Source organism: Anas platyrhynchos, chromosome 3 (assembly GCF_047663525.1).
Source record: "Anas platyrhynchos isolate ZD024472 breed Pekin duck chromosome 3, IASCAAS_PekinDuck_T2T, whole genome shotgun sequence".
Taxonomy (NCBI): domain Eukaryota; kingdom Metazoa; phylum Chordata; class Aves; order Anseriformes; family Anatidae; genus Anas; species Anas platyrhynchos.
Genome location: NC_092589.1, coordinates 95,980,947 through 96,004,430, shown reverse-complemented (window position 1 = coordinate 96,004,430; position 23,484 = coordinate 95,980,947). Strand labels below are relative to the sequence as shown.

Genomic DNA, 23,484 nt, shown 5'->3' with positions numbered 1-23,484 from the left:
CATATAAATGCAGGGACCATGCCAACTCGCCTGTCTTTTCCTTCTCTTCTCAATCCTGGAAATGTGAGGTAAAGGTCGTTCTTTATAGATTGCTATTACCAAAACTGCTCTGAGGATTTTGCATTCCAATAATGAGCTAAAGCCTGTTGGAGAGGTGCAAATGGGGCCTTGCATTTCTGCACGTCCTTTATATCTTCATCTCATGAGATTTTGCTCCATTATTTCCCAATGTCTGACTTTTCCCATATGCTCAACTGTGTCATGCTCCTCACATAGGACTGAAAGAAATACTTGAGGCTTCTATTAATGAAATGAGACTGCACTTGTTCAGTTTTTTTATTAAGAGCATTAGCTTTCATATTAGTCCTTTTATCCTTCATTTTAATTTTCTCACAGCTTTTTCCACCTTTCTTTTTCCCACTTCTTTTTAACAAGAAAATACTGTGTGTCACCATGCTTCCCTTTTATTTCCTCAGAAGCCTTTGCCGGTGTACCCAAGGGCTTGAGTGCTTCTGGTCCTGTTGTGGTGAGGGGTGAGATAAATTGGGGCAGATAATGTTCTCCTGAGGCTGACTTTCTGGTGTCTTAAGTAGGAGAACGACACGGCTGTCTATGGTGTTAAAGCACCAGCATAACTCTTCTCGGCTTTGTCTTTTATAACTTTACAATACAGAGTATGCTTAACATATGGGATACACTGAAAAAGTTGTGATTTCATCCAAGGTAACTAGGGAATGTGTCTGTCTTTTTTCTATTTTTTCTTTTGTAACTGCAGTTGATAGTATTTTGCTTACTGCAGTGCGTTGCTGTTGTCCACAGTCATCTATCTGCTTTTGAAACGGTTGTTTTGTAGGCTATGTTGCTACTGAGGCTTTTTTTTTTTTTTTTAATTAATCCAAAGAAAAATAGCCTTGCTTTGGAAGAACAAAACCGTGCTTTAATTCCACTGTTAGTGGCTCATTCTACTGTTCTCTTTATTTTGGAAGGGATGCTGTCGTTGACATAAAGGAGTATTTGCAGAGTTCCCTAGGTGTATCCTTTTCTGTGGGACATGTTAGGCTGTGAGTTTCTCTCCTAAATTCTGGCAGGTGTGCTCAGGAAAGATGTTTCCAGCATTTACAGACTACTTTTTTCCTTGTAGTTTTGTCCTCAATTATTGCTTTCACGTTTCTTCTTTTCATCTATCTCTCGTGATGAGCACCAGTACCTAAAGTTACTTTAAGTCCAGCACTGAAAAAACTTCCCTGGTTTGTACTGAAAAAGGCATTTTTAGCCATGTCATACTTTCAGATTCTGCTTGGTTCCACCCTTAAACCCGTAATCGTCTGGAATGCTAAAATGGAAAACTTGGTAATTATTTCAATTACTGGATCCTCTGGCTGGGTTTGCTGTTGCCTTGTGCTCAGTAATTTCACACACATGCTCAGCACTCCGTGTGTGTGGTAGCTTTTGTGGTGAGAATGATTACAATATTAATGCTTTTACAAGTTTCGGAGCTTCTTACAATAGTAGCCTTGGAAAAGCACTCCCTTTCCCTCCTCCCCTTTAGAGTGCAGATGACATTTTGTTTGTACATTTTCTGATTTTGCAGGGGGAGAGGACTGTTTGTCGCTTTGTTCTAGAGCAGTCTGCAATGCTCTCCAGCGTGTTTGTATTTCTAAATGCGGTTGGTGAGCAGCTGCTGCCAGAACTGCGTCTCCTGCCCTAGCAGGCTGCATCGCCTTTGTGTTTTACAGATCACAACAAAAAAAACAACACAGTGACTGCTATTTCTCTCCTAGATTAAAATGAGGAATAGGGAAAGATTCTGAAATTGTTAAGGTATGGCTTCTTTTAGTTCCTTTGAAAATCTCCAGAAAGACTCTATTAACAATGCATCCACAAAATTAATGGCAGAGGGAAAAGACAAAAAAAAAATCATTTGGTATACTGTGAAAAATCTGTTTGTACCTGAGAAGAGGAAAAATTACACTTTCCAAAGATAAAGTGTTATTTCATCAGAAAACGTATTTGAACAACAGCAAATGGCTAAAAATCCTGTCTGTTTACATAACTTAACAGGGAGAAAATGTTAGTGAACATAGAATGCACTAAGAAGCCCTTGGTAAGTATAAGGAAGAGCTCGATCTCTGCTCTGGAACGTGTCAGATCGGTGCTCTGGTACATCAGCACGCCTTGTCCATTTTTGCCTGCTATTTTATACTCTACATGTTTTCCCATGCAATTTTTAAATTGCAATATAGGCTTGCTGGGAGCCGATCCTATAACTTGCAGAAATTTAAGGCTAATGAGTTTCCTCATATTTGCTGGCCTCTTGTTTTGGAAGGATCCCACCTTAATCATAATACTTCAGTCTAATGGAACAGCTTTGCTGATGTGAACTTTGTAGCCTTAGTCTCTATTTTACATGACTTCATTGTGCCTATTGGGGGCTGCTTATATTGTGTTTGGACTGGGCTGGAGAACCTGGAAGGAGTACAAAGGATAGATTAAAGGGGTGGAGGGAAGTGTCTTTATTTTGTTCCAGGGTGAAGTTGTAATTGTAAGCACACTCGGAGTAAGAGCAGCTGTAGAATAAAGAAGTTCTCATCTAGAAAGCTGTGTCACTGGGCACGAAGAAATAATCCTACAGGTAGTGGACTCACCTAAGAAGTCTAACGTGGGCCTGTGGTCAGCCACAGTCTCCGTAAAGCACACGATCAGCAGCTGGGGGCAAATCCAGGGATCTGCAGGGCCACAGCTGCCCAGGGCCTACCACGGTCCTGCTGGCTGAGGCAGCACAGATGCCCTCCTTGCACCTTTCTGGCAGCTGTACTGGCCCAGGTGTTTAAGGGGATTTATAGTACGTTGGATTAGGGATCTGTATTATTCTTTTTTGCTGGGTTATTTTTAAGGAGGATCAATTGCCTGAGCCGATTCACTGCCCTGTCCCAGTTTAATGATACAGTGAGACTGCAGGCTGAGGAGGTGGCTCCCAGGTTCTCGCTGTTGAGCGTGGTTTTGCTGACAAAGATTTCTGTTTAACCACAGCTGAAGTGGTGTCTGATGTAAGAAGAGAAATTAAGAGATTGCACCATTTTACTCATCGACACTTCAGCGTGATGGGGAGGGAGATAAGTAGATGAAGGATGCTTTGTAAACACGAGATTCCTTGCAGCTTGGTGGTGTGTGCATCCTTCTTGTATTCTCTTGATAAAAGTGGTTCATGGGGCTGACCTCATACAAGCTTGAATTGAGAGCAGAATCTGAAGGAATTGGAATCTATTGGAATAGATTTCTGGAAAGGAAACCAGTAAAGCAAATCGTTGTGGAAATCTGGAGGTGGTGGTCAGAGTAAGAGCAGACCTGCTGTATGAAACCTCTGGAGAAAAATGGTTCTCCTTCGCTGCTTCCCTCTCCCCCTCCACTAATCTGGTTTATGTGAGGATGTCAGGTATGTGTCCCATCCTCCCTCGTGTTTTATAATGTTAACATTTTTACGTGAGAGCCCTATCTCATGTCACTGGAAAGATGTCTTCTTTGCTACCCAGTTTCTGTCAAATGAGTTTGAATGGCAGTAGTTGAGTTACTCTCACTTTTAATTGATTTTGTGATAAGCTTCTACTTAAATGTCTTCACCCATATGGCGTGTTTTAACTGTTTTTCTTCTGGAGGAACAAAGAGCCCTTCGGGTAAAATTTGCTCATTTGAAAAGCCGGGGAGGGCTGTTCGGGATGTAATCAAAACTCCTTTGTGATTTCGTTCAGTGTTCTCTGAATGCAGTGGAAAATTGGTGCTTGAAGTAAGGTGTGTTTTTTTTTTTTTCCAGACACCATCCAAATTCAATTTGTGAAAAATCTTCTCTCCCTTCTCATAACTCATTACATCGATTATGTTGCCTTCCCTGCTTATATAGCTGCACTGGAGTCACAAAATGAAGGCTTTTCTTCGGTTTTATTCAGGGTATCAGCTGCTTTTCTGCTGGAGCTAACTAGTGATTGAGTGATTCAGTATGTTGGTATTGTTTGAAGTGGAAACAAAATTCCAATTTTATGTGGCCTTAATGCATGTTTTTGTTTTCCTGAGGTGTACAAACAAAAACACGTTGGCTTTGAATTTAACAGGTGTTTCAAATTTGGTGGAATTGTTTTTATTTTCATCTAGATATCATTTAAGGCACGAGACATTGCCCCGCTTCCCTGCAGACCAAGGCAGAACATATTCTGTTGTAGGGAACTGCTTATTTGTAGTCCCCATCTCTGATTTGTCTTTTTCCCTAGGACGCTGAAGGATTAGAGCAGATTATAGTGTTGGGATAATGTCTGACTCCTTGTGTTCCATTTAGTCATAAATAAAACCCTGAAAAATCTGAATGTTGCTATGGTGATGTTAGTAAAAGCCTGGGATGTGGAGTAGTGAGCCGCTTAGGAGCATAATGTCACTTACGTTAATGAGCGTACTGTAGTTAGAGCAGTGATGAGTTTACCTGATGCCCTCCAACTTCTGTAGCCCGTGACAGATTCTGGAAGCAAAGACGTAAATTCGTGGCATGAATATGCTCCGTTTAGTAATTTGCAACTACCGACCTTTTAACAAGTGGAAAATTGTGTTTTGTCTGTTTACTTTCTAGCTCTAGTATTTTGAAGTGTCGCAGAAAAACAAGCAAAGACTTCCCCTCTTGGTATGCTTCGCTTCACATGATGGTCTGATCGAGTTAAAAACCAAACAGCTCACAGCAGATTTTTGTTTTAAACTATGTAAACACTGTTTTGTTTTTTTTTTTTCTTCTGAAAGCGCAGAATAGAAAAAGGACTGCATTAAAATATGTTTTTTATTTTATTTTTCAGTCTTTATAACCTGGCTTCACTGGAACTTAGAGAAAATTTGCTGACATATTTACCTGAGTAAGTGACATTTTGAATGTTTGATTATGTTTAGTGTAAAATGTTCTTATTCTAAAAATCTGCTAACGGCTGAAACTGAATGACAGCTAGAAAAAATACTCAGTGCAGATTGACAACGTCTATGGGATACAGCTTTGTTTTAATAACACGTAGTTACATCCATTCTTTCTAGCTGTAATTGATTAGTTGCAGGCATCTGCAGTCTGTGTAGATTGTTTCTGCTCCGTGTAGCTATTCTGTCTAAAATACAGCAACACCAAACAGTTCTTCCTGCATGCGTTGAACTAATGCTTCAGCAGTGGGAGGGGTAGTTTGGATTGCTCCCATGCTGAAATTTCATAACTGTGAAAGCAGGATAATGGGATCTCAGAGTTTTCAATTCTGAATTGCTCTATGGACCGTCATGAAATTTAAATAAGCATTCATTTGGGGACTTGAGTAAACAAAAGCTTCAAAAACCTGGAGATCAAAGCCTTTATGAAAAACCAGGCCTACTGATGTCTGAAGTCCGACTCTACCCCCAGTGGTTTTTGGGGAAAAAAATCTAGATGTCTCTATACTGTCTGCATTGTGGTCGAGGAGTTGGTGCTCTTTCATCAGATTAATCAGTTATTTAAGATTAATCAGTTAAAGTTTGGGGATCCATTTTGACTGCTTGGAAGAAGCTTTTTATTTCTGTAGTGAAGTGGTTTCCTTTCTTCACTGCCTGGCTGTTTCTTGCAGGAGTTCCCATGAATTCTGTTCAGCTTGTTTAGATCATCTAGAGTATAATGTAATAGATGTAAGCTATTTTAATCAGAATCTGTTCCCTAGTTACATTTGGGTCCCTTTTGTCCTGTCAATCTCCCCAGTATCTCTGTTGCAGTTGTTTATAGCTGGGAGCCACAAGGAACTTTAAATGTCAGTGATCAGAAGTTATGAATTGCTAGCTAGGTTTCTCCATTTACGGTAGGTTAATTCTGACACTGAATGTTGGCAATTTTGTTGCTACTGGATGGAAAATTTGGCGTGTCAGTAATGTAACTGACAGCTCTATGGTTTTCGTGCTACTGCAGCTTTGGAGAAGGTAAGCAAAAGCTCCACAGAAGAAGAATGCTTTTGAAGCAGGAAAGGATCTATTCATATTCTCTGTGTCTGTTCATGTTCAGAAAACCTTTTACATCCTTTCGGGGTTTCCCCTGTATGCATCTTCAAATCCAACCTGAAATTCTTCGGAAATTGACATAGCAGGTTGAGAAGAGAAATGATGCATTTGGTGAATCTTGATTAGCACTGGTTTAGGTACTGTCCCACATGGCCACTATGTGGGATTTTAATTCAGTTGTGTAACTGTAAATGCTCCCTAAAAATAAATCTAACCAACTGTATTAATCTGTATGGCATTGTCCACCCCAAAGACTGAAAGATAAGATCAAGGATAATGATTTGGTTGCCTACACTAAGTTTTATATTTCAAAGGCATGCAATTATGCTGACAAACCAAACTTATTTTTTAAGTAAGATATTCCTCTAAGTAGTCCATGCCTGGTAAAATAACTGTCTGTCTACAATGTGTTGCAATTTGAAATACGAGTTTCAGTAAAATGAGCTCATTCAAATACATTTGGTTTCTGTTGGTTTAGTCTGATGCGGTTTTGTTTTGACTTATCTCACAGATCGCTTGCCCAGCTGCAGCGACTAGAAGAACTTGATTTAGGAAACAATGAACTTTATCACTTGGTAAGCGAACATGCCACTGAAAGTGCGCATTGGTCTTGTTTCACGTGTAATTTAAATTAGACAGGCCAAGGGATGTCCAAAATTGAGAAGAAAATGTGGAGGAGAGAGTCTTTCTCTATGTGCAGATAAATTTTGGTAATAAGATAGATTTTCCCTTATCTGCTGCATCTTGTTCGGTAGAATATTACTTTGCCTGAACAATTTCTGCACCTGTTCTCTAGAAAATGAATGCTCCACAGACTTTTTCAATGGAAAAAATGAAAGTGTAGAAGGGCACAAACTCTGCACTAGCAGTTGAAGTGAACACATGAACATTTGTTGGAAACTGGAAGGGGGGAGCACAGATAAATGTTCCACTATATTTTCGGGAGTAGAATAGGAATCTGTGGGATAGGGCAGAGACAAACTTCGGGGTTTCAGTGTCTTAAATTGTGGCCGACAGGTCTACCAGAAGATATGTAACCTCCTTTAAGCTGACTCAATAAAATGTTGCATTTGCAGTAGATGAAGAGTTTTGCATGCAATTTGTTAGTGCGTGTCAGGTGAAGTATTGTAGGTTATTAAGCTGTGGCAGGTAATTTGTCTGGTGGAGTTCCCAAATGCTTCCAGTCACTCTTGCTGCATTGGACTGTAGTGTGTGTAGTACAGAATGGTTTACTCAAACTGTAATTATGGGATGGCTGTTGGGTTAAAAGTCCCATGTTGTTTGACATTATTACTTTTTGTGTTATAGCCAGAAACAATTGGTGCACTTTTCAATCTTAAAGACCTCTGGTTGGATGGAAACCAATTAGCTGAAATACCTCAGGTAAAGATGGGCTCTAACGATATTGTATTGAAGGTGTTTTTAAAAGAAAACCTTGTCATTTATACCTAAAGGGAGACAATCTAAAACTGACTTGTTTTTGCAGTTCACTTTGCCTGGGTTTGGTTTTGGATGTTTAAGGGTTTTCTCTTCCTCTTTAAAGGATTACACATGATACTGTGCTGTCAGACATTTTCTTTTAGATGTGTCGACAAAGGAGTTGTTTGATAATAGACACTTTGTTCTGTTTATAGAATGACACATCCTTTGTTTACAATCCCTGTGCAATGATCAGGGAACCACTAATTGGCTGAGCTAACCTTCACTTTTTAATTTTATTTATTTTTTGTATCTATCTAAACTGAAATTTTCAATGATAAAACTGCTGCCACAAATAGAAATTTTGATCTGTGCAGGCAAATCCCCCATCTGACATCAGCCGTGGGGAGAGGGGCCTTAGCATTTAAATCTTGGGGCACTCTAAATTCTCCTTCCTTAGAAGGGGCACTTGGGGCACTCTAAATTCTCCTTCCTTAGAAGGGGCACTTGGGGCACTCTAAATTCTCCTTCCTTAGAACAATGGTAACATGTGGAAGGGTTTCTTCTTCCTTCAGAGCCAAGTCAAAACCTGTTTTCTCCTGTTCCTTGCGCAGCTTGCTGTTATTTGCTGTATTGATCTCATTGTCAACAGTGTAAGTTGGAATTTGGTTATAGGTTAGTGACTTTGTTGTTGTTGGCCTGGCCTAACAACTTTGAAGGGCTCATTCTTAAACACAGATAATCATTCATAAAAGGTCAAGTCTGACTTTAGCAACTGTTTTCATTGAAGCTGGCCATAACTGTGTATTTTGTGTAACGTCCAAAGGATGAACTTGTAGGAGCAAGGGCTGTGTGTTTAATGAAAGATTCTCTGGAGAGGCAAACATTTTGTAAACAGAAGGAGTGATCTTGGGAGTTAGGATCAAGGCTGTCCCTGTATGGAAATTGCGTATATGTAAGAGTAAAGGACACCCCCCTTCTTTCCCCTGCTGTTCTGTTCCCCTGCAGATGATTTAGATGACTAAAATGTGAACTATTCTAGAACACGTATAGAGGTGTGTGTGGAGGTGGGGAAAGGGAGGGTGCTCTGATAGCTTATAGGGAGAAAGGTATTTCTTTGTCAGACTTCTAATTGTCAGGTTATCACTGTAAAAATTTAGTAATCACTAATAATTGTAGTGTAACTTGTCACTTGGAAGATGCTTGCTGGAGCAGCACTCCCTATTCCTGTTTCTACATTCGCTGCAGTGGGGAGATGTGAAGATAGGAAATCCCTAGATGTCACGGCATGTTGCTGTATCAGCCAGGAGAGACTAATCCGAATTTGCCTAGGGTTAATTGGGAGGGGCAGATTTAATTATGCGGAGCTTGATAATCTGTAGTTCTGAAAAAACAACTTTGCACTCTTCACTTGAAGAAAACTCCAGTTTTGGTTGGTGCTTGCCTGGGTGTGCTTCGCACGCCTTGTCTGGCTGCTGAGGCCAGTAGTAGTATTTAGAACAAGAAACCCCAACTGAATCTCTCAGTTGGGTTATCACGGAAAATTTACCCACCTCCTTTTTTCAGGACTTGGAGGTCACGCAAAGAATTGCTTTTCTTTCTGGAATTTCATGGTGATCGTACATTTTTCAAATTGCTTTGCTGCATGTTTGAACACGACTTACATTTCATCTTGTGTCGCAGGAAGTAGGAAACCTGAAAAACCTGCTTTGTCTGGATGTTTCTGAAAATAAATTGGAATGCCTTCCTGAAGAAATTAATGGTCTGACTTCTTTAACAGACTTGCTTGTTTCTCAGAACTTAATTCAGGTCCTACCTGATGGCATTGGTAAGTACAAGGTGAACGTTGCCATGCAGAACCATTTAATCCTCTGCAAGTTGGAAGTCGCTTGGTTTTAAGTCTTTTGAAGTCTTCTCTTTCTTTGTAAGAGATGAGTTTGTCTTATTTTTTTTCCTTAGTGTGAAATACATAGCTCTATTAATTTTGCATTTTAATTGTCAGCATAATGACTACCTCTTAATTCTTTTTTGGCCTGCACTTGATAGCTACTAGAACAAACTAAAAGTTAATGACATCTCTATTCCTACTGTGTCCACGTCACAGTCAGAACTCCCCAGCAGTGTAAAATTCTAGCTTGTAACATGCTGTAGGTCACTTGATAACACTGACCGACAGTATCACTACAAAAAAGACATCCTCTTTAGTGGGATGTGTAATTATCTTGAACCGAACAATGTGGTTAATCCTGTACTGAACCCAGTGGAAGGCTGTTCCAGCTTCAGCCTTCACCCTTGAGGATCCAAACTACAACCTTTCAGTGCCTGACCCTTTATAACAGGTTTAGTAATTGAGGAATGTTTCCTGAAGCATTACCAGCGCCTTTTTAAAAGCAAATATTTTTGCCCATGCAGTAGTTAGTGAGGCATTATTTCTTTACTACTCATCAGCTGTTTTTCCAGAAGGTTTCATGTTGGAAGAGTATTCCTGGCCAGGTGCTTTTTTTAAAAAGGTAGTGGAAGGAGGATTTGTGAATTTGGTTTAAATAAGAATGTGGCAAAGAATGGACAGACCTCCCCGTTCTCTCTGTATGCTGTGTAAGCCTGAGAAAAGACAAATATTTCTCTAGAAATTAAATATAGAGGTGTGGGGTGAGTATTGTGGGTCCTACAGTTGAGTAGTGTGTGCTTGGGAGGTGGCTGCAGCAGCCCTTTCTGATGATCTGAGCTGGGGAAATGATGCGTTATCTTCTGAGAGCGTACAGAGCACACAGCTTGCAAGAGGGGAGCTTGTCTGTAACACCAGTTGGTGGACGAGAGGAGCTGCCTGTTCCTGAGAACCCTGTTAAACGCAGGTCTGGTGCTGGGGGAGGTGACTGCGGAGGGCCAGGCCTCGTTTGCATCATTTTTATAATGTTTTCTTGAATGTGCTTTTGTCATAAGCACAAAAAAGTGCTACGTAGGTGACTATAATAAGTTAATTGTGTTTGGAAAATTGGGCAGGGATGTCTCTAACTCTGTGGAAGCTTCTGGGAGGAGCTCAGCTGATGGTTGAAGTGTTGGTTGGCCTGCTGGGTCTGGAGAAGTCACCTGGTGCAGGCTCCTGCTCAGAGCAGGGCTCTGACCACCGCCAGCCCCTCACACCAGCTGTAGCAGTTCTGCCAGGTCTCTGAAGCCCCTAACAGGGCTGCTACAGCATCCCCTGGGCAGCCACCACCTCCCCCTGAGGAAGCTTCTCCTGATGTCCCACTGGGCCCTCCCACGCTTGAATTTGTGGCCACTGCTGTCTCACCTGCCACTGCAGAACAGTTTGGCTCTGAGTAGTTGTGGGCTGCTCCGTGATGCCTCCTTGGCTGCCTTTTTCTGTGGTAAACAAATCCAGCTCCCTCATCCTCAGCTCACATTGTATCCCTGCTGCCTCAGCAGCTTTGTGTGGGGCCCCCATCCGCTTCTCCACACTGGGATGTGAAACTGAGCCTGCTTTTACAGGTGTGGGCTCACCAGTGCCCAGGAGATGAAATACAGTAACTTCTGTTGACCTTCTGGCTGAAATTACCCCCTAATGTAGCCCATGTACTTTTTACTTCATTTCTGGTGCCATCTCACTGCTAAGCCATATGCAGCCTGGTGTCCACTGTAGTCCTCAGGTCATTTCCAGCAAGGCTCCTGTACAGCTGGTCACTTCCCAGCCTGTACAGGTTATTCTGTCCAGGTGCAGAGCTCCGTACATCACCTTGCTGGACTCCGGGTTTTCTTTTTACGTGGCTGCCTTTCCGTACATCAGCCATGTCTTCATGATTTAGCATCAGCAGCAAGTTTGATGTGCTGGCCTGTTGGAGCTATTGTGGACAGTGGGGATGAGCAGGGAGGCGTCAGCAGCTCATGTCTCCTGAATTCTCTGCCCTGGGCTCTGCCTGGGTCAGCTCTGCCTTGCACAGTGCACGAAAGATCACTCTGGCATAAAGGAGCTTTCTGCTCTGAAATAGTATTTTGGCCTTCCTGGAGAGAAGACCTTCAAAGAAGTTTGGTCTCTGTTCTAAAAAATAAACTTGGGTTTTGTGTTCGACTGACTGGCTTGTATATTAGGACAAAGACGTGATCCTGTTTGGGTTTGGGCAGTCACTCTAGTGCAAGCCTTTCTTATTGTGGCTGAGTAGACAGGTGATCTTCTGAGAACTCCTTTATTAGTAAACATGGAATAATTTATTAGTAAACATGGAATAATTGAGGGGGAAAATAATTTTTTCCTCTGTTTATAGGCCTTTGAGAATACACTTAACTTTTAGTCCTTGCCTTTAGATGGAGTACCATTCAGACTGTAATTTTAATACAACTTAATATGCTGAAAGATGACTATTACATCATTGAATTCATATTCAAGATAAACAAACTTGCAAAAATATTACAAGTGCCAAGTGAAGCACTGCTTGAATTTTTATTACATGAAAAAAAATATTTCATTGGGTTAGAGAATTTCTGAAAGGTTTACGGCAGAATGCTTTTTCTATAATTAAAGCAGGGTATCTGAGGTCACTAAGCCAAACAAACGTGGTGTTCTTTCTGTCCAGGAAAATTGAGGAAACTATCCATTTTGAAGGTTGACCAGAACAAACTCATTCAACTAACAGATTCAATTGGAGACTGTGAAAGCCTTACAGAACTAGTTCTAACAGAGAACCAGCTGCAGGTAAGTGTGGTCGTGACTGCTCAAATTGCTGGCAGTAGTAAGACCTGCTGCGAAGTGTTGATTCACTGGGCTTGTAAGTGAATCACCATCACTTCTTGCTACGTAGCAAGCTTCCTTTAGATGCATCTTATTTCTAACCTGTTAAATGAATGCTGAAGATCAAGTTGTGTAGTAAAAATTCTCTCCCCAAAAGTCTAAGCAATTACATATTCACTCTTGAATCTTTCATGATCACTAAGGGAATTGGAGCACCTGGAGTGCAGATATCATTTACTTTGTTGTGTTTTTAATGTGGAGTTTGTGCTGCACTGTGTTTTTGCCAATTTTTGCCGTACATTACCTTGATCAGACTTGTTGGAACTGAACAGAAACCCCAAGTGCTACAGAGCTACTGTTGCACTGTTTCTTGCTCTGCTGTTCTACTCCAGTCAGATAAATATGACCAATATGACATGTGGTCAATTAAAATGAAATCTGAGACTCCTTTCCACTAGGTGTTTCCTTCCATTGCTTTAAAATTGCCTTCACGTGATGCTGACATTTGAAATTGAAAGTAGAAGTGTTTATAAGAATCTGACTTTGAGCATTTCTCAAGTTACGTTGGTGCTTGGTGAAATTAGGAGCTTAAGCCTGTTGGAAAGAGACTTCTGCAGAGGTCGGTTCATGGCACCTAACTGAGAGGTTTGCCTTTCAATTAGCTATTTAGTGACACTCAAGTTAGATAATACGGACATCCTGCATACATGCTTCTGTTAACAGCTGTTGTGCATCTGTCATCTTACTGCAGAGATAACACAAATTCACTCATGAGTTAGAAACTGAAATTCTTGAATGTTTCCTCTGCGAGATAAGACCTTGGAACGACTTTGGAAGGCGTGTTAATGACTGGGGATAACTAAGTGCCAGTTTTGAAAATCAGTCAGTCTCTTAATTCGTTTTTAAAGTGAGATAAATTTTTCGTTCTGACTTTGTGAATTTACAAAATTAATTTGCTTATTACTTTGTTTTTGTTGGCATAGACATTGCCGAAGAGCATCGGGAAACTAAAGAAGCTGAATAATTTGAATGCCGATAGAAACAAATTAACATCTTTGCCCAAAGAGGTAAGTCTTGTGCAATTAACTTTAATAGATGTGATTATACAAACAAAAAACTCTGATTTCACATGCCTACAAGAAGTAACAGGCAGCTTTGAACCACTGGATATTCTTCCCAGAAAAATCACAACTGGAAACTTGTCCATTAGCTCTGATCCGTGTAAATCTGAACAGTAGCTGTGGTGATTTGGTGCCTTGGAAGTACAAAATGTGTTTGCACTTTAACAAAAAGGCCCAAATCTAATCAACTTGTAACTAGTAATTCCCAATGTGGATGTCAGGTCCAGCACTATTTGAGGACTGAAAGTTCTGTTTGAGTGAATACACTTAAACGTAGATATGTTTAGTAGCAGTATAAAAGTACTGCCAGGAGCCTTCCTAGCCTCACTCATGTGAGCAGGAGTGGAAGGAAGTTTTCTAATTCTGGAAAACATTTTTTTGGACAGTTTTCTTGGGTTTGGAGATCTTAGGCTAACTTTACCTTTAAATGTGAGGACCTGAGGTGACCCACATCACTGATACCTGACATCTTACCGCTATGATCACTAGGACTTCTTCACAGAAACACAGAACGGGTGAGGTTGGAGGGGACCTCGGGAGGTCATCTGGTCCAGCCTCCTGGCTCAAGCACAGAAACCGAGAGCAGGTTGCTCGGGACCTTGAAGATCTGCGAGGGGGAAAACTCCACATCTTTGGATCTCAGTCACTCACAGTAAAGAAATCCTGAAAGTGCTCCTTGAAGTGCTTCTTGTCCGTCATAACAGTGTATGGAGTGAAATGAGGCTAGAATTTCTGATGTGAAACTGAAAACAATAATGGTCTTATGAGCTTAGTTCAACATTCAGTTCTGGAAAGAGAGAGGATTGATATTTAAAAGAGAAAGCAGCGTAATTGTGATAGGTAGGAGCATGTGATTGAGAGTTAGTTCCTTTTGCACCACTGTTTCTATTATTTTTGTCCAAGTAGTTCTCCAATGACCAAGCTGTGAGCTTCCTTGGGTTGGTTACACAGAAGGGGCTACACGATAGCCCTTACTGTTTTCTGGTTTGGTTTGTAAATGTGTGGTTGAGTGGGGGTGAGGGCGGGAGGAGAAAGGTGTGAGTACTACAGCTTCCCTGTCAGGACAGTGTCTCCTCCGCAGAGGTGCTACTTGCTCTAAAGAGAAAATTACCGAGGGCGTACCCAGACGGATTGCATAAATGCTACCAAGCGACGGGATCTTGGGAAAACTGTTCCTGGGTTGGGATCTAATGACAGTTTGATCTTTGTGCTCATTCAGCAGAAAGCTTTCTGTGTCTTTACAAAGACCTTAATATATTTCGTGAGTGGCCTAAGCAATCTGTACCTGAGACTTGTACAATTTTTTGTCTAGTGTAGCTGTAAACAGAATTGGGCTGTTACAGCATGGAAGGTTTTGCTGATGTGCTTCAGATTCAGACATAAGTCAAACAGGATAAATATGGGATACATCTGTTTGGGAGGGGTGGCAGAACTGAGGGCTTGGTACAGGAAAAAAAAAAAAAAAGTATTGATGCTGAACAAGAAACAGGGGACTGGGAATCAGAAGTGGATGGCAGAGGTAGAAAGCATTGCCCAATCACTGAAGGAGTGGGGATATGGAAGGGTGAAGTGAAGAACAAGAATGTGTGTGGAAAACATTGCTGGACGTTGGACTTCTGGAATTGGAGAGAAGGGAGAGGGGGCACTTGCAGAAGGAGTGGCATTAACTATGGGACAAGTTCGTGTTCGAGGGAGGTGGCTCATGAGGAAATGAGAAGTGGTACCTGGAATGAGATGAGCTGAGAAATTGTAGAAAGCCCATGAAATAGAGATGGGAGGGGGTGATTCACAGCAAGCTTGGCAGAGAAACAGAGGAAACAGCTCCTTGGCATCCACTTCTTTGAAATAGATTGTTGTGTTTTTTTTTGTTTGTTTGTTTTTCTGGAAAGGTCTCCACACCTAAATGGCTTTCTCATTTGAACAAACACTTTGAAATCGCATGTAACAGAATGTTTCATTAGATATGTTTTGCTTTTTTTTAAAGGAAGGAAGTTCTCAAACTGAAGGGTTGTATCCACCCTCTAGATCAGTGGGTTTGAATTCTGAGCTAGTAATGGTAACATACATCAACAGCTGATGCAGTGGTAGAGGCAAATGATCTTTTTCCCTTTGGGTGGCAGGGAGGAACAATGTGGTGTTCTGGTGACATGTTCTGTTTCTACTTTCCTTCTTGCAATTACTGACTTGGAAAAAAAAACTAAAAATGCATCAATAGAGCACCTAAACTGAAAAATACATCACCATTATCTGTTTCTTGGAACATTCTGCTTGGTAGTGAGAGAGCATACTGTCCTTTCCATTTATTTTCATCTCAAACTGACTAATTAATCCTTCAAGCCAGCCAGTAGCCTGCTGTGTGTTGTTCAAGATGTCTCCTGAGATGGTGCGGTGAAGATTGGGGTCTCAGACCTTTACATGTCCATCAGTATTAGTAGCTGTATGCTGGTTCCCCCTTCACAGAAGCGGAGTGGAGTGTGCATAACAGATAATCTTGCTTGGTATCTTCCCCTGTTTTCCTGGCTCCTTTCTCTCTTCCTTCCTGTGCTATACAGAACTGCTACACCAGCTGTGCAACTGTGGTCTTCGTCCTTATAAAAATGGGTGTGTGACGTAATTTTACTGATTTATCTTGGAGAGGGACAAAGATGCAGGGTCTGATAAAATGCATGTAGAAAACGTGGAGCTTTATGTTATAGAGAAGAACACATGAGACTGATAATCATGTCTGCACACTGGTACCTTTATTGGTCCATCCAGAATTATTCCTGTAGCAAAGGGAACGTTTCTAGGTATAATGGCAGAAATTGTGTGCCTGCTGTAATATTGTAATATAGTCTGGTGAGATAAATTCTCCATTTTAGCTTTTTTTTTTTTGTTTGTTTTCTAACTGTTACCAGTTTACTTGGATTGGATTTGGGGTCAGCCTGGCAAACCATTACACTGTCAGATTGCTTCTGTGCACACTTGTAAAACCGGTCTCCACCTTTTGGTGTAACATTTCTTGACTTGGGGTTATTGAGGAATTTGCTTGCGATACCCCTTCAAAGTTCCTGGTTCAAAGGTTCTTCTGGATGTGGTGTTGGTGTATAAGGCAAAACGCGAAACAGCTGAATGCCTGACAAAGGCTTGAGTCACAGTTTTCATCTTCAGTATCTCATCTTGCAGCTTGATCCCTCTCTCGGTGAACTGAGTAGTGAAACAGACTGCAGCAAGAACCGAGTATGTCCAAACCTGTTCGCAGTTACAAATGTTTTTCCCCTTCTACTTGAAAGACCTGCCTGGTGACTCTTTCGTATTGAAATCCCACCCTGGCACTGGAACGCTGGTGAAACTGGTGTGTTGATTTTGGCACTTACATAAATAACCTCCTTGGAATGTTTTCCAGTTCGTGTGCTTTCATTAATGAGTCTCTACAACTCACAGAGATCTGGTAATGTGTCCTTCCTGGCCCTGAGGTATATTGTGGCTGAGAATTAGTACTGCAGGAGGTGAAACTGCAGGGTTTCTTTGGCAATAACCGTGCTTTTTACATTTCTATTTTTTTTTTTTTAGCAAGTTGGGGCTGTTCTGTTGTTTCTGTTTTTGACTTCCTACATCTCTTCCCTCGTTTCTGTACATGTGTTTCTCAGAGAGAAAAAAGGCATTAGGGAAAAATGCAGGAAAACTTGTCTTGAAGCAGGGGGCAGGGAAGCTCTGTTGCTGTGCTCCTCGTGCACTATTTATTCACTGGTGGTGCAGGAGATACTGAACTGTGTTTGTAGAAGATCCTCCTAGCCAATTTAGAGTTAGTAATAGCTGATACTGCTCCTTACAGTGAATTGGGCAGTTTCTTCCATGTCTAAATATATTCTGTGCTTGCAATTAGGGAATTAATCCATGTTATCTGGGGCCAAGGAAAATTCTGACATTATTTGCTCTGAATCCAAACAAAATGTTGGTTGTGACACCCTGGGAAAGGTTTTACAGCAAAACAGGAACTGTGTTTAAATTTCCAGTACATTTATCTGAGTTCTAAAAGCCTGGTGAGAGGTCTTGATGCTGAGAGCTGTACTGAGAGTTAAATAAGAGATGTCACTGGGCCTCAACTAGTCACGTACTAAAACATAATTGTGGTATTTGTCACAACGGTGTATCTTTTGTATTTTTATACCCGTGTGAAAGAACCTAACTGTTAAAGGACAGTGGAATTGAGTCATAGCGTTTAAGCAGTTAACAGATGCTGAGACCAAAAGGTGTTATTCAACTAAAGTAACTTCAAGGTCTTGTAAGTTTCCCACCTTTAATCTGTGCTTTGGTTTTAGAGCAGTAACAAGATGAGGATGTGTCATAACAATCAGTGAGATTCGGTCAGTGATGATGAATGGCTGTAACTGCGCAGCTGGACTCGAGAGGAACCAAAAGGGAGTTCTTGGGAGGGACCTAAAATGGAAGACAGAGGTGAACCTGTAAGCTCTTCATAGGTTTATCTACAGAAAACTGCAATTGAGGTGCAGTGGTGTCACCAGCAGGAAAAAACAAATGGCAACCACAAGGTTATCGTGACACAAAAGTGCAGCTAAAGACAGATGATCAAAAATGTGCAACTGATGCAGGTGTTGGAACAGCAACCTGTCTGCAGTAGAGAAAGGGAGCCATCAGCAACATCAGCAGAGAAGTGATGTGCTGAATTTAGGTTCTGGAGGATTGTTTAAGATGAACTGGCACTGGGTATGTGGGTTTCAAAAAAATGGGAAGCAGAAGTGATGGATGCCGGTCGTTCTCAGAATGTAGGGGGGAGTTATAGCAGCCAGTTTGTTCTCTGTGCATATCCAAGTCTTACTGTTTCTCCAGAACAAAGAAGCTGATGAAAGATGAATATCAGAGTGAGATAGAAGAAGAATAAGATAACCAACAAAGCTTCTCCAAGGCTAGAGTTATGTGTGAAACCAAAAGAAATCTCCGAAGACTCATACTCTTCAGAAAGCCCCCCAGATGCAAATAAGCAGTTCTGTTGAGAATTTACAGTACTTCAGAATCAATGATCTCAAAATTAGACCTTCATATTAACCATCATTTTCTACCTTAGATTCAGTCTGACCATTCTTTTGTTGTTTTTAATCTGGAGTTTTAATTGGCTGTTCTCTGCAGGTGGTGAGATGAGACAAGTGAATAAAGTGGCTAGAATGAAATGTTTATTTAAAGTGTTATGACTTAGACAAACACAAGTCATTTGAGACATTTTGCTGATGTCCAGTTCCCCTCAGAAGGATGTGAGGACCTATTAAACCTCCACGCTTTGGAGCAGTTATTCACGTGCCCAGACCTAAGCACATGCTTGTCCATTAAGCAAAGTCTTGTGCTCGAAATGAACGATGTGCTTAACTGTTAAGTGGGCTTGTGGTCCAAAATGTCGACTTGGTGCCTACGTCACGGTTTGGCGAGGTCTGCTGTAAGCATGTGATCACACCCAGGGAAAGCATGAGCAGAGTGTGCCTGGCTCTTTGTCAGTCGATGACTCTAAGCCAAACCAACAAAGTTCCTATATTGTGCTACTTCAGAGTTGTCACGGTGATGTTTTTCTTTCAGCTTACCATTTGGTGTGTGCGTTGTGCCTCAATGATACCACTTTGTTTTTTTTTCAAATGTTGGACCTGATGTCTTTCTGTACTGCTGAATGAGTCCAATCTTTTTTGAAATGACAAAGATTTTAGTTTTTTTACTGTCACCCTGTCTTTTTTTCTCTGTGATACCTTGCCTGATGCTAACTGCTTGTTAGATGCTGCCTGTGTTTTGAAAAGGTTTCATACAAAGGTTTCTGTATTGTCTGTTATGCCCTTCAGCTGCCCTCTTCAAATAAAAAAAATCACCAAAAAAACAAAACTCTACCTCTGAATGAACCAAACATTAACTTTAAAATAGCTGAAGACAGCAGCAGCTTGTGCATCCTAACCCTGTGTAGGAGTAGAATAATGTATGTTCTGTCTCCATTTGTTGGCATGCTCTTGTCCAGTATGGATAAAGAAACATGAATTGAACATCTTTTGTATTTTCTTAATTGTTAGCCGCTTGGAAAATTATGGGTCAGGTAAATTGATAACCCTGTAAGTATTATTCAGTCCACGGTTCTACTGTTACCTCTCATTAAACTGCTTTAAATGCATGACGACTCAGGCCGGCTGGTTCCACTGCTGCATTTTTCCATTGTCACACGTAACAGAAATTGCAGTTTCATCAGGGTTGCATGGCTTACTTTGTTTGTTCGCCTAAATTGTTTGGGTCTTCATGCTCCAAGACTGAATAATGCAAATTTCATTCATAGAAAAGCGAGCACTGTGTACAGTTAGGGCATCACTTGCCAGCTCATCAGCATCCACACAACTTTATCTTTTGCTTTTCACGACTCCTTGTGTTAGATAAACCAATGAGACAGTTTATATCCTGTTTTCTCTGTATGGCACTCCGTATCCTGCGAATGTGTCAAGGCAATTATTTAAGAATCTTTACATGCTTTCAAGTGACAAGCGGAATTCTTGTACTAAAAAGTGTTTGCTTGTGGTTTGAGCGCTGGTTTCCAAGGGCTTTGATTCACAAGCTAAAATAGCTAACAAGGTTGCTGCTCCTGTGTACACACGGGCTCTGAGAAGCTGCTACTCTTGTGAAATGGTGGCATCTTAGAGGGCAGTGATTGCAGAGAAACCAACCCAGATTTTGTTTTGTCAACAGAATGTTGTGCTGTAACTTGGTGCTCTAAATAGCTTGTGAATCAGAAGCTATGAGCAGCTGATACCTGCTTTCTTCCATTACAATGTATTTATATGATAAAGGAAGGTGAGTGGGGTATAATTGCTCCATTTGATTGTTTTATTTTCTAACTCACAGTGGCATCCTTTTTAAAATGCCCTTTTCCTCGGTAAATAGCATAGGTTAAATTGAAATGATTTTTGCTTTGACTAGGGGAAAAGCTTTTGTGGTATTTGCCTGTAACCTAAAACTTGATTTTGGACGAAGCTGCAGATTTTCCAGGGACAGATCTGACAGTTAACTAGAACACATAAGTAATTTCAGCTCAGATTTGGATGCTTAGACTAAATGAGGCATTGGCTGTATTGTAACAGAAGAAGCTTCTTACATGTGAGTAGCTGTAGAAGTCCCTAATTTTTGAGCTAAGGTCTTCTAATAGGTTTGCTGTCTTTAGTTCAGTTCTAAGTCTGCTTGACTTGAAAGCTTCAAAAGGCTTTGAATATTTTTCTTCTAATATTTGAAAAAAGGGAAGAAACTTTTCCATTCTGAGTTTTGTCACTGGAAAATAAACAACAGCTTTTTGAAGCTATATAAGATAAGCAAACAAAGGTAAGTTTCTTTTGTGACTAGGAACAAAGAGTTACTTGAGGCAGTTTTCAAGTTGCTAAAACTAATAATCTTTATGTTTGTAGAAGTAGTAATTGCCATCTGGAACAAAAAGGCAATATTTTAAAATTGAATTTAGGGGGTTTATTTTTTCTGAAAAATACGTACCTTTGACGTAAATTACAGACACTTCAAGGGTAAAACTGAAATCTCATCTTTTGCACCCCAAAACTATCTTGGGAATTGAGCTGCTTAGGTTTGGGTAAATTAGTAGAGACAGAGGATATTAGATTGAATTGGCCAGTTCAGATGGGAATTATTTTGAAATTAGATGCTTCTAATAAAACAGGGCGTCAGAGATGTTACTCATAAAGCCTACTTTCTGTGAACTCTTCATTACTCTTTGCTGACTCAATAAATGTCAGGAGTTGATTGGTTTATTTAGCATTTTGTATTGCCTAAAGCCCCATTGCACTCATTTGTATATAAAGTTACCGTGAGGAAAGAAAGAATTAATATGTAAATACTGAGCTCAGAAATATGGAACATTAAAGCTGGTATTTTTTGTGAGGGTAGTCTACAAAGTGACATCTGTGTGGTTACTGACTTCTTCCTGGCTTGGAAGGCTATAAAAAGTAGGTAAAATTTGATGTATTTGTAAAGATACACATTATTCACAAATAAAGCTGTTCAAGAAACTGCTACAACATGCCAGCTTCAGGTCGGGCTTCTTTTAAGTTAACACTTGTTTGCAATCTGTACCCTTGGGTGACGTGTCTTGCAGGCATTGTAACTTGAATGTGCTATGACATCTTATGTGACCCATACTGCATGCCTTTGTTTGTGTTACAGTACTGCAATAAAAATAGTCTTTTTTTTCTTTTTTTTCTTCCCATTTTTTCTCTAATATAGATCGGGGGATGCTGCAGTCTTAATGTCTTTTCTGTACGTGACAACAGATTGTCTCGAATTCCTTCTGAAATTTCACAAGCCACTGAACTCCATGTCCTGGATGTTGCAGGAAACAGGTGGGATTTTTGTACTGTTATGTTCTTTTGCTGGTTTTACATAATTGTTTATAATGACAGAATACATTAGGTCTAAGAATGAAGTAGCAAAACCCCAATTATCACTGTTGTGTTAGCATTACTGTTGAAACTGTCAAAGCAATCTTCCCCTCTGGCCCAAAGTAGCATAAATTGCATATTGTTATGTGTACCTTTTCTGGATTGCTTTGACCCCAAGGAAAAGGTAGGATTTAAGATAAAACTCTGGATTTGTGCATTTCTGAATTAAAACTGATAATCGAGGCAATTCTGTAGAGCTTCAGCTGAAACTGATGACAAGCATCACTGATTGTCCTATTTTAGGCATAGCAGTGCAAGTGACAAACAATGCAACTTTGCACCTTTTCATGAATCTTAGTTGATACACTTTACAAATCAAAGTTCAAAGAGGAGTGGATTGAAGCCTAAAACAGCAAATTAGTGCAGTTGCTTAGTAGGAAGTTAAAGAAAGTAGAGGAAAAGCAGATGGCATTTTGTCTGTGCAATATAATTATTTCATAAGTGTTTCTGTTCTGGCAATTGTATACATAAGGTTCCAGAGCAGGAGCAGCAGTCTGCCTTCCCAGGGCAGTTATCACAGGAGAAAAAGCTCAGCATTATTTTAGCAGATATTCACAGCTACAGAGAATTACAGTATAAAGTTAAGCTACAGATTGTTTCCAAAGGAATGGGATGGTTTGAGCTGAAAAATACTGTAATGCCTGTAATGTGAGGCATTATGTCACTCCTGCCTCTTCCAACTCAGGACTGTGTAGTTATGAGTCAACTTCATGACCATCGATTAAGTCTCCTGGAGATTACCCTGACTTTTTTTTTCACTTTTTTTTTTTTGAACTAGGCTGACGTATCTTCCCCTTTCGCTGACTACCTTAAAGCTGAAGGCTTTGTGGTTGTCTGATAACCAGTCCCAACCTTTGCTGACGTTTCAGACCGACACAGACCCTGAAACGGGAGAAAAGATTTTAACATGTGTATTACTTCCTCAAATGCCTTCTGAGCCTGGTTGCCAAGGTAAATGCTTAGAGTTAGTTTTTGATCATGTATAGAAATACTACTGCTTTGTTTACTGTGTTTTCTGTTCTGGAAAGGTTTGTAAAACAGACTTCTTAATATCTATGTATTAGCTCTGTTGAACACAGTTATGACTGAATTTTCACTTCTAAACTTTTTTCTTTTGTAATCATAACTTGAAAATGCTCCCAGACATGTTACTGAAGATAAAATGCAACCACATACAATACATAAAAATACGGACCTGGAGGAAGATGGCTTAATCATATCATTATTCCAGCGTTTGCCAGTGGTCAAGTAGTGGTGTCCATATTTGTGTACATTGTTTATGCATTTTAAATTACATATATATGGTGAAAACTGATGGCTTTCCAACTAGTCTTTTTATCAGAAAAATAATTAAATAGTTAGTAAAAAGCAGGAGATGTTGTACTTCTTAGCAAATGAATTTTCTTTCAAGCAGGCCTGCCTTACAGTAACTTTATTATATTTTTTCACAAGCACAGAATCGTAATGATAAGTTGCTTTTACCTTTTGTGGTGAAGCTCGCCTCTTGGTCAGGTGGAACTGTAAACTCTTTCACAGTTTGCTGTTCCACTAAGTTCTGGATGTTATTTGTCCTCCGAAGCTTTTATAGCAATGTGTGAACATTGAACGGGCTTCATCTGAGCTAATATTTAAACTCCTACTGTAATCGCTGGAGAGTAATTCATCCTATCCCAAAACACTCCACCGAGTACAAAGGGAACCTGAGGAGAGAAGCTCAGCTGTAGATATCTATATTATAGGTATC

The 23,484-nt window shown here is 40.4% G+C and overlaps 1 protein-coding gene and 1 long non-coding RNA gene across 2 annotated transcripts in view; one reads left to right on the top strand and one right to left on the bottom strand.

The window, feature by feature from the left end:
* The window catches only part of LRRC1 (leucine rich repeat containing 1), a 69,150-nt gene that overhangs the window by 41,741 nt on the left and 3,925 nt on the right, over positions 1-23,484 (top strand). Inside the window, exons 5-12 of the mRNA XM_027455099.3 lie at positions 4,827-4,883; positions 6,539-6,602; positions 7,336-7,410; positions 9,130-9,274; positions 12,012-12,130; positions 13,150-13,233; positions 21,526-21,641; positions 22,519-22,691. Of these exons, the coding sequence (XP_027310900.1) occupies positions 4,827-4,883; positions 6,539-6,602; positions 7,336-7,410; positions 9,130-9,274; positions 12,012-12,130; positions 13,150-13,233; positions 21,526-21,641; positions 22,519-22,691 (833 nt within the window). The remainder of the gene's footprint in view (positions 1-4,826; positions 4,884-6,538; positions 6,603-7,335; positions 7,411-9,129; positions 9,275-12,011; positions 12,131-13,149; positions 13,234-21,525; positions 21,642-22,518; positions 22,692-23,484) is intronic.
* LOC119716304 (uncharacterized) lies at positions 13,897-23,306 on the bottom strand. The gene is made up of 3 exons (XR_005264126.2): positions 23,223-23,306; positions 17,565-17,706; positions 13,897-14,030 (listed from the first exon to the last, which is right to left on the bottom strand). It is a non-coding gene; the product is annotated as an uncharacterized lncRNA (long non-coding RNA).